The 11,856-nt window shown below is 42.5% G+C and overlaps 1 protein-coding gene across 1 annotated transcript; it reads left to right on the plus strand.

Moving 5' to 3' along the window:
* Positions 1-9,782: 9,782 nt before the first annotated feature.
* On the plus strand, positions 9,783-10,288 carry LOC138382499 (large ribosomal subunit protein uL15-like). Its single transcript, XM_069466976.1, has one exon. The coding sequence runs from the start codon at positions 9,814-9,816 to the stop codon at positions 10,258-10,260; it is 447 nt and encodes a 148-aa protein (XP_069323077.1). The 5' UTR covers positions 9,783-9,813; the 3' UTR covers positions 10,261-10,288.
* Positions 10,289-11,856: the final 1,568 nt, after the last annotated feature.

Below are 11,856 nucleotides of genomic sequence, written 5' to 3' on the forward strand. Positions count from 1 at the left end.
GTGGAAAACCATACCATGCTTGTGGATTGGAACAATCAACATTGTTAAAATGTCTATACTGCCCAAAGTGATCTACAGATTCAATGCAATCCCTATTAAATTACCAACATCATTTTTCACAGATACAGAAAAAATAATTTTACACTTCGTATGGAACCAGAGAAGACCCTGTGTACCAAAAGCAATTTTAAACAATAAAAACAAAATGGGAGGTATTAATTTGCCAGACTTCAAACTATACTACAAGGCTGTGGTTATTAAAACTGCTTGGTATTGGCACAAGTGCAGGGACACAGACCAGTGGAACAGAACAGAAAATCCAAATATAAAACCATCCTCATATAGCCATCTAATCTTTGACAAAGCAGACAAAAACATACTCTGGGAAAAGGATCCTTATTCAATAAATGGTGCTGGGAAAATTGGATAGCCACATGTAGAAGACTGAAACAGGACCCACACCTTTCACCTCTCACAAAAATCAAATCACGGTGGATAACAGACTTAAACTTTAGGTGCGAAACTGTTAGAATTCTAGAAGAAAATGTAGGAAAGACTCTTACAGACATTGGCCTAGGCAAAGAATTTATGAGGAAGACCCCTAAGGCAATCACAGCAACAACAAAAATAAATGAATGGGACCTGATTAAATTAAAAAGCTTCTGCACAGCCAAAGAAACAGTCACAAGAATAAACAGACAACCTACAGAATGGGAAAAAATTTTTGCATACTACATATCAGATAAAGGACTGATAACAAGAATCTATTTAGAACTCAGGAAAATCAGTAAGAAAAAGTCAAACAACCCTATCAAAAAGTGGGCAAACGACATGAATAGAAAGTTTTCAAAAGAAGATATAAGAATGGCTAACAAACATACGAAAAAATGCTCAACATCCCTAATCATCAGGGAAATGCAAATCAAAACCACAATGAGATATCGCTTAACTCCAGTGAGAATGGCCTTTATCAAAAAGTCCCAAAACGTCACATGTTGGTGTGGATGCGGAGAGACAGGAACACTCATACACTGCTCGTGGGACTGCAAACTAGTGCAACCCCTGTGGAAAGCATTATGGAGATACCTTAAACAGATTCAAGTAGATCGACCATTTGATCCAGCAATCCCATTATTGGGCATCTACCCAGAGGAACAAAAGTCATTCTATAAAAAAGACACCTGTACCTGAATGTTTATAGCAGCACAATTCACAATTGCAAAGATGTGGAAACAACCCAAATGCCCATCAATTCATGAGTGGATTAGCAAAATGTGGTATATGTATACCATGGAATGTTACTCAGCTATAAGAAATAATGGTGATATAGAATCCCTTTATTTCTCCTGGAGAGAGTTAGAACCCATTCTATTAAGTGAAGTATCTCAAGAATGGAAAAATAAGCGCCACATGTACTCACCAGCAAATTGTTTTCCCTGATCATCACCTAAGTGCACATTTGGGAATAACACCAATTGGATATCGGACTGAGGTGGGGGTTGCGGGGAGTGGATGGGTGTATACCTACATGATGAGTGCATTGCGCACTGTCTGGGGAATGGACACGCTTGAATGTTCTGACTCGGGGTGATGGGTGGGACATGGGCAATATATATAACCTGAACTTTTGTACCCCTATGATAAGCTGAAAGCAAAAAAAAAAAAAAAAAAAAAAAAAAAGAAAGAAAGAAAGAAAAAAAAAAGGTAGAATTGTATGTCTTCTTTTTGAACTATGCCCTTCACCATTGTATAGTGACCCTCTTTGTCTTTCATTACTTTTGTTGATTTAAAGACTAAGTTATCTGAAATCAAAACCGCCACACCAGCCTTCTGTTTGCTTGAAATATTGTTTTCCACCCCTTTACCGTCAGTCTAAATGCATCCTTGCAGGTTAGATGTGTTTCCTGAAGACAGCAGATACCTGACTTTTATTGTCTTATCCATCCGGCCAGTCTTTGTCTCTTGAGTGGGGAGTTCAAGCCATTCACATTTATTGAGAGAACTGATAGGTGGGGCAAATTTCTGTTCATCCTGTTGAGTTGAACATCATTGCTTTGTTTTCTCTCTTGAGCCATTGTGGTATCTGGCCTTTGATCTTTAGCTTTTGAGTGATTTTACATTCGCGAATGCATATTCTGCTGATGTGTGTGTAAGTCTGTTTTGAGTACTTCTTGGAGGGCTTGTCTTGTCTTGGAGAATTCCCTCAGTCTTTGCTTATCTGAGAATGTCTTTATTTCTCCTTCATATACAAAACTTAGTTTTGCAGGGTACAGGATTCTAGGCTGGGCATTGTTCTGTTTCAGAAGAGTGAGAATGGGGCCCCAGTCTCTTCTTTCTTGTAAGGTTTCAGTTGAGTCTGGCATTAGTTGGATGGGCTTTCCTTTTGTTGCTTTCTCCTTACAGCTCGAAGAAGGGCCTCTTTAGTGGATATTTTGATCAGTCTGATGACTGCATGTCATGGCATCTTCCTATTTGAAATGAATCTCCCAGGGGTCCTTTGAGCTTCTTGTACCTGTATATCCAGATTTTTAGCAAGGCCTGGGAAATTTTCCTCTCTTATATCTTCAAATAGCTTATCCAACCCTTGAGTATTATCTTCTTCCCCCTCAGGAATGCCCATAACTCTCACGTTAGGCTTCTTCACATAATCACACATTTCTTGTATGCTTTTCTCTTATTTCTCTGCTCTGTGACTGACTTATTTAATTGGAAGGTGTTATCTTCAGTCTCTGAGATTCTTTCTTCTATTTGATCTACCCTGTTCTTGAGGTTTTCCACTGTGTTTTGTAGTTCCCTGAATATATTCTTCATTTCAAGGAGTTTGGTTTGATTTTTCTTTAATATTTAAATTTCTTTAGTGAATTTTTCTCTCATTTATTTCATTATATCTTTTGTGAATGTTGGTAGGTTCATTTTCTTTTTAAGTCTCTCTCCTTACCAACTTCACAAATGATAAGATTGTCAACTACTTTGGGAACAAGAACAGTGTTTTTTCTCCATTTTTAATAATAGAGAATGTCTTGCCCAAATAGAAAATTGAAAAAAAAATGAAAATATTGTTTAAAATTGCACTTTTACTTTTACTAAATACTTTAATATCTAGTGAAAATTCTAAGGGTAAATTGAGCTGTGCTCTGCCTAGTATCCTTTCCACCACCCTTCCTGGAATTCTGAAAATGGTCATAAGAATTTGGTGAAATCTGACTACTCTTAGGGAGCCCTCAGGAGTATGGTCCTGGATTTGCAAAGCTGAATTGAGGAAATGATTTTCTGACTTCTATCCTTAACAAGTGAGGAGATAAACAAGTATCCCCACCCCCCAAAAAACAACTATAAAGCTGAACAAAACATTTAAAACTTCAACTACTTGATGGCTTTGGGATGTGGCAACATACAAACAAGTTTAAAGGTGTTTATTCACAGGAACTACTGAATTCCAGTGTGTGGTGTTTTGCCCCAACATGCATTCCCTACCTCCAGTTCTGTTGGTACCACCACATAGTTCAACAAATGTGGTGCAGGCAGTGAAAACCACCAGTGTTGGCACTGCTTGCTGGTGAAGGCTCACTGAGGGCATTGGTCTGTTTGGTACAAATAATGGATGTGCCCAGGAAGGAAATTCACCGGGGTTCCAAGACATCAGACTGCCAAATAGGCTTTATAAACTCTGAATACATTTGGCTTGACTGGAGGCTGTGAACATGTGTGACAGAGAATGACTGGCAAGGTCACAGGTCACCCACACCTCTCTGGCAGGAGCCTGTTCACATTCTCAGGCAAGACATGAGGGAGCCTGGTGGGGAGTAGAAGACATGGCCCATTTGAAAACCAGCTAGTTTGAATGTGCTTTCCGGTCCATGCACAGACTCTATAAGCAGGAATGGAAGCCTGACAAACATGAACTATCTGAACAAAACTTCTAACCAACCTCTGGCTCAACAGTGAACTATGCAGACACTTCTCTCTAAACTTTCAGGATTTGTCAGACCAGATTAAAAATATAAGACTCACCTGCATGCTATGTACAAGAAACATACATTAAATTCAAGTAGGTTGCAAGTAAAAGAATAGTAAAGATTTACCAGGCAAAGAGTAACTGTAAAAGAACTGAAATGGCTACGCTAATATCAAGCAAAATATATCTTAAGACAAGAAATATTACTAGAGACAGAAGGACACTTTATAACAAAAAGATTAAAGAATGACATCAGCAGGATGATGGAATGGGAAATCCTGGTCCACTTTTCCACTCAAAAACACAAATAGAACAATGATATTTAGACCCAAACACCTGTATGATGTGTCCATAATCCAGTTAAGAATTGCAACACCTCAGTTGAGCACAAAACAAAACAAACAAAAAATGCTTAGTAATGGGTGAGAGAAAACAGACAAACAAAAAATCCATATTAGTCCCTCTCCCATATCAGCACAGCTCTGCATCAAGACATCTGATCAGCCTGCAATTTCTTCCTAGGGGGAAAGTGAGTGAAGCATTCATCTTACATCCCCAGTCTTTGGGGCACTGCACCTGAGCCCTACTTCTGTCTCACTTCACTGAGAACGTTGAGCCAACAAACCTAGTTAAAATGCCTATGGGCAGTTAAGAACAAACAAAGGGGATGGGGGTTCTTAGAAGCCTGCACAGCACTGTGGGGCCAAGAGAAAGACTGCAATCCTGAGACTTACTCAGGAGAAAGGGAGAGAAGTGGGGCTGTGCCCATATCCCAGCATCCCAGTGTATTTCTCTAGAGACAAGGGTCAGGTGGCTTTCAGCATCCTCCACGGTTGTGTGGGATTGGAAGAAGGTGCACAATCCTGAGACTTCTCCGTCATGAGGAAGGGAGAAAAGTGGAGTTTGCACCCAGCCTCCTGGTGTTTCAGTGGACTCCCCTAGAGAGAAGGGTGGGCCAGCTTATGATGGCCAACATGGCTCCATGAGACTGGGAAAGGCACACAACCCTGAAATTTCTCCACCAGGATGGAGGGATGTAGTGGAGCATGCCCATCACAGTAACCATTTGAGAGGCTTCTGGAATCTCCAGCTGAGCTGATTGTTGAAGTTATTTTCCTACCACAAACAGTCTCTAAATAATGGAAGAGATAACTGCTTCTTCAACTGCACAAACACCAACACAAAGCTACAGTGAACACAAAAAATCAGGGAAATATGACACTACCGAAGGAAAAAAAACTCTTCACTAACGGCCCTAAAGAAAGGGAGATCTATAAATTGTCTGACAAAGACAATTTGTCTTAAGTAAGCTCAGGAAGCTACAGAGAACACAAATAGGAAACTAAAGAAAATAGGGAAAATTATACATGTCACTAATTTGTAGGGGTTTACATATTATTGTTATACACCCTTTGTCAGTTATAATTACTACCAATATCTTTTTACAGACTCTTCTTTCACTCTTTTAGGGTATATTTAAACAACAGAATTTCATACTTATTCAGAATCCTTTGTTCATCATTCACTTTATTGTTAATATTCTTTGAGTCCTATTTAAGAATTCTTTGTGTCTCCCAAGGTCTAAAGACATTTTCTGCATCACCTAACAAATTTATTGTTTTATCTTTGATGTTCAAATATAGAATCCATATGGCATTTATTTATGATGCCAGGTAAGGATCAAAATTTATTTATTTAATTCACACACACACACACACACACATGTTGCTGGGCTTGGGCTTTCTGTTCCATTTCTTTGACATATTTATCTATCCCTACACCAATGTCACATTGCCTTGATTACAGTAGTAACCAAATCACCTTATTCCAGACTCCCATCTTTATTCTACTTCAAGAATGCCTTGATTAATTTGGGAAATAGATACATGTTTTATGACATATACAAGTAGATGCATATACAATTAGTTATATATTTCATACCACAATAAGAATAAACCCCAAATAAAACTCAAAAGGCCAATATTCCTGAAGTATAAAAATTCTTAAAAATTAAATGACAAAGAACCAAAGACCCAATAGAAAAATGGGAAGAAGGTATAAACACACAATTCACAAAAAAAGATATCAAAATAGCTTATAAACATGTGAAAGTTTTCAAATTTATTCAATATTTAGAAAAATTCAAACTGTACTGGGATATAGTATATTTCTCACATATCAGATTGATGAACTTAAAAAGTATGACAATACATTTTATTGGTGACATGGGGAAACAGGCACTCTAGTATATTATTTGTGGGAATGCAAACAGTGCAAACATTTTGGAGGAGGATTTGGCAAAATCTAACAAAATTACATATGTTCTTACCTTTTGCCCCAATCATCTAACTTCTAAGAGTCTGCCCTGAAGATACATCTCCAATGATATGAAAATACATGTGCACACAGTTATTCACCATAGCATTGTGTATCATTATAAAATACTGAAAACAATCTAAATGCTCCTGTATAGCAGAGTACCTAAATAAACTACGTTATATCCACACACTGGATAATTATGTGATTGTAAAAAGAAAAAAATGAGGAAGATGTCTATAAAATGATCTGGAGAGGGGAGGAGGGGATGGGTATCTACACACCTAATGGGTGCGGTGCACACCGTCTGGGGATGGACACCCTTGAAGCTCTGACTCAGGTGGGGCAAAGGCAATATACATAACCTAAACATTTGTGCCCCCATAATATGCTGAAATTTAAAAAATTTAAAAGAAATGATCTGGAATGATATCAGGGGCGTATTGTAAAATGAAAAAGTAAAAATATCTATAGCATGCTAGTTTTCATATAGGAAAGAAGATAGAACATATATGTGAATTTACCATTTGTGCAAAGAAACACAGAAAGGATAAACTTGAAACTAATGAGAACCATTACATGCAGGCTTTAGGTGAGAATGAGATACAAAGAATGAGGAAATGTGAGCGGAGATGAAGGAATGAGTATGCGTGATACTTCTCTGAGCATATTTTTTATATAGTTCTGACTTTTAGAGACTGAGTAATGTTTTACATACCCCCAAAATAAATAGTTAAAATCATCAAGGATATGGGAGGAATCCAAAATAGAACACAAACTGAAACATATGAATTTAACTTCATTACAAATTAATAACAATACTGAAGAGATGGAGAAGAAAAACACTAACCTAAGTAACTTACAAAAACAGTATTTTTAATATATACTATATGTTGTCATGGGTAGAATTGTGTTCCCCTAAAATTTTTATGTTGAAGTTATAACCCCCAGTACCTCAGAATGTGACCTTATTTTGAGATAAGGTCAGAGATTTTTTTTTTTCAATTTATAGAGAGAATTGAGTTAAAATTAGGTTTTTAGAGTGGGCCCAATTCAATGTGACTGGTTTTCTTATAAAAAGGGAAAATTTGGACACAGGTAAGCATAGAGGGAAGATAATATGAAAAAAAGTGTACGATGACCATCTACAAGCCCAGGAAAGAGATTGAAAACAGACCCTTCCCCCACAGCCATCAGCACAACTGACATCTTAACTATGGACTTTTAGACTCCCAAACTGCAAGACAGTAAATTCCTGTTGTTTAAGCCACTCAGTTTATGGTACTTTGTTACATATGCCCTAGCTAGCTAACACAAAGGCTAATGACAAAAAAAAAAAAAAAAACCAAAAAAAAAAAAAAAACTGTATACACAAATATTGTACTCTCTTTAGCAAATCCGGTTTTTTTCTCCAGGCTATGAATTAGGAAGTTTGAAACTGTCTGATAGCATTCTGGAATAATTAAACAAGTGGATATGTTGAATATAATAAAAGGTCAGGTTTCTCATTGTCAAAGAAAGAAGTTACAGTTAAGGAAAATGAGGAAGCTAACAGAGGATGTCAGCAAGATGGCCAAATGAGAGTTTCCTGGCTTCAGTACCTCCAACAGAAAGTCCCAAAGTAGCAACTATCCACAGAGAGGAAAACCTTCATGAAAATCCCACGACTCAGGAGTGAGGCTGAGACACCCTCTTGCACCACAGACCTGAGAAAAGTTGCATTAGAAGAATAAGAGGACCGGGTCTGCTCTGACGGCATCACCGCCACCCCAAGCCCGCGCAGTGGCGCATAGACAGGACTTCCTGAGCCCACAGCTTCTGCAGTGGAGACAGAGCTGGAGGTGGACCCGGCTTCGCTAACATTCGGCACACTTTGCGGGGGGCCCACCGACAGCACGTGAGTCCTGGCGGTGATTCTGGCTCCCTCAGTGGCTATTCAAAGCCTTCAAAGGGCAGTTTGAAAAATGTATCCAGTTCATAGATGTTCTCATTCTGAGGGCTAATCTATTTCAAACTACTCTTTCATGGGTGGAAACTTACATTTCAGGGTGCCACCGTCTCTGATTATTTCATGACTTTGTGGTTTTCTGGAAAATGACATGTCTTTCTGGTTTCTTCCCCACCCTCAGCTCCACAAGATGGCACCTGAGTGACTACGGGATCCTAAATAGCCTGGTGTTCGCAGGGGAGGCGAGGAGGGTGTTTTAGACATAAGCAGAACCCACGGGACTCTCCGTGGTCTCCTTGCCAGAGCCAGGTCTGGTCTGCTCTGGCGATGGGTCTGCTGGGTGGTGGGGCCTGGTGCCGTCTGATCCTCCGGAGGGCTGTGCCGGCACTCGCTGTGCTGCCAGGTCTCAGACATCTGCCTCTGGTGGCGATGCCTGCACAAGGCAGCCACCTACCAGACACAGGCTCCCCCTGGCCCGCCTCCCCCTCGGCCTGCCTTCCCCGGCCCCGGCATTTCCTGATCGCCGCGTGCCCTGAGCAGCTGTGGATGCCCCGCCCGACGTGGTTACAGCCAGACGCGGAACTCCCGCGGTCCCTTGTGCCCCGCTCAGCGGTAGCCAGACGCAGGCCGCTGGCTGCGGCAGGAAACGAGAGGTCGGACCCCGCGCGGCAAAAGCCATAGGGCGTCTTGGACGTCAGCACTGCGGACAGTACGCGCTGAAAACAGCAGTTGATGTCCACACAATTGGCAGCAAAAGTTTGCACGCAGAGCAAAACTACAGCTTGTGCCTCACATGTCCCTTCTCTCTGTCATTAACCTCTGAGTGACTTCCTCCCATGTCTTCGTTCCCGTCTCCTCCCCTACTGCACTTCAGTAAATACCCACGAGGACTTTGGTCGTGGTCACTGCCTTGAGCCTTTCTCTCTGAGGTTCAGGTGTGTCCCCCTCGGTCCCTCGGAGAACTTCATCTGGTCTCCGAGTAGCCACTGTCGACACGACAAGCCGTGACCTTCTTTGGGCCTCTTTTCACTTCAGGAAGTTTCTACAACCTCCAGCCAGGTCTCCCTCTGGAGGTGAGAGGATGAAAGGGCCCTGTGTCTATGCCCTTTGCTTCTCCTCTTCTTTCCGACCTTCCACGCTCCCTGGGGTTGGAAGGGAGGGCCTTGCCCATTCTCACTACCGTGGGGGTAGCGGGTTGAACGATGGCCTCCAAAAGCCGTGTTCACGCCCTAATCCCAACAACCTGTGACTGCTACATCATACGGCCCCAGAGTGATTAAGTTAAGGCCCCTGAGAGGAGATGCTGGCCCTAGATGATCCGGGGAGTCCGAAATGCAGTGACGCGCGTGCTCACGCGTGGCTGCGTGGGGAGAAGCTGGGGTCTGAGCGGAGGAGTTGGAAGCAGCGCGACCGCGGACGCAGAGACCGCAGTGCCGCAGCCGCAAGCCTGGGAAGGCCGGGCCGCCACGGCTGGACGAGTTTCCCGCCCAGAGCCTCCGGACGCGTGTGTCCCTGCCCACACCCTCACCTCAGATGTCTGGCTTCCAGCACTGTCAAAGAATAAAGTCCGCCCTTTTCCGTCTCAGCCGCCGCCATGCCATCCAGACTGAGGAAGACCCGGAAGCTTCGAGGCCATGTAAGCCACGGCCACGGCCGCATAAGCAAGCACCGGAAGCACCCAGGAGGCCGGGGTAATGCTGGTGGCATACATCACCACAGGATCAACTTTGACAAATATCACCCAGGTTACTTTGGGAAAGTTGGTATGAGGCATTACCACTTAAAGAGGAACCAGAGTTTTTGCCCAACTTTCAACCTTGATAAATTGTGGACATTGGTCAGTGAGCAGACATGGGTAAATGCTGCCAAAAACAAGACTGGAGCTGCTCCCATTATTGATGTGGTGCGATCGGGCTATTACAAAGTTCTGGGGAAGGGAAAGCTCCCAAAGCAGCCGGTCATTGTGAAGGCCAATTTTTTCAGCAGAAGAGCTGAAGAGAAGATTAAGGGTGTTGGGGGAGCTTGTGTCTTGGTGGCTTGAAGCCACATGAAGGGGAGGTTCATTAAATGCTGACAAATGCAAAAAAAAAAAAAAAAAAAAAAAGAATAAAGTCCTATTGTTTTTAAGCCACAATTTGTGGTAATTTGTTACAGTAGTCCTAGAAAAGTAATGCTATGGATTTACCCCATCATAGACTCAATTTTGTTTATGAAATTGACATGTTACAAAATTGAATTTTTTTCTTGTCATTTGGCCAGAATATGAATGCTTGAAACCTGCGTGAAACATTTTTTATTACACTGATGAAAACAATTGCAATTATTTCTACCTTTTAGGAGAAAAATATTTGGACCAGAAAAAAAAAATGTTTCCTCCAAATTTTTCTCTCCCTGCCCTGCTGAAAGACAAGCCAATGTCCTGGGTTTGGAATGCGCCGCCTATCTCCCTACCTCAGTTGTCACCACCTGTTTATCCCTCAACCCACTTGAGAGTGGCTGATGTCTCACCCTTCAGCGCAAACGGCACGTGGAAGGCCACCAGTCACTGTTCTTTGCTAAGCACAGTACCCTGATTTTAGTCCCCACCTTAGTGACTGTCTGGAAATATTTGTCACTGATGACTACCTAGCTCCTTTTCCTTCGAACTCTCATTGAGCTTGCCACCGGTGTGAGCACAAGCTTCCGATCTCCCCCCGCCTTCTCAGTGCCCCACGTACCCTCCAGCGTGACTGCACGCCAGGGCGCTGGTGCCCACCTGCCTCTCGTGCTCCGCTCCTGTCCTGGGCGTTTCCGGCTTCGCTCACCGCCTGCGTGTTGCTGAGCCGCGCCTCCTTTCTCACGCTGGAACGCTCGCCTGTGTTCCGGAACTCCAGAGTACTCACAAGTGGCGTTTTCTGGTTCGTTTGTTTGTTTGTTTGTTTTTGTGCTACTGCTATTGGCCAAACCTTTATGAGACGTACTCAGGGTAAAGTGAGAAGAAAAAGTCCCGTGCTCATGGGAGAGAGACTGAACTGTCTGCCTCAATGCTAGTCACTCTCAGCATGGGCCAACACGAAGGACAGGCACCCTTCTCAGGTCTCTGCATCAGCTCTGCCCTGTGCCTGGAATTTTTCCCACATCCACATGGTCACCAACTGGCATCCTCCATGTCTTTGCTCAACTCTAACCCGTGAGGCCTAGCTGCACTCCCTGTATAGTGTGACCCCTGCACCCCAAGACCCCTGCCTTCCTGGGTGGGGAGGCAGCCTGGCATGGAGAAGGCCACAGACACCACGGGAGGCTGCACAGTGCTGTGGTCTGGTCTGCCTGCCCGGGCTTAAGCCCTGTTGAGTGCTTAACAGCTGCATAACCTTGTTCCAGTTACTCCAACCCACGAAATTTCAGTTACATCAACTGCAGAATAGGGTCCGTAATAGGCTGTGAAAATTAAAGTGTCCCATAAGGTAACAAACCTAAAATAGGGCCTAGTGCATGGTCATCACACAAGTTATTATTATAATTGCCATTATTATTTGTTAAATGAAAGAATAAGGATACAATCACACACATATATAAAACCACCATTTGAAATTACATTCTAAATATGCGTCACTGTTGGCTTGAACAGGGAGAAGTGTGAGAAACTTCTATGTGTCTC

The sequence above is a fragment of the Eulemur rufifrons genome, chromosome 4, assembly GCF_041146395.1.
Source record: "Eulemur rufifrons isolate Redbay chromosome 4, OSU_ERuf_1, whole genome shotgun sequence".
Classification (NCBI taxonomy): Eukaryota; Metazoa; Chordata; class Mammalia; order Primates; family Lemuridae; genus Eulemur; species Eulemur rufifrons.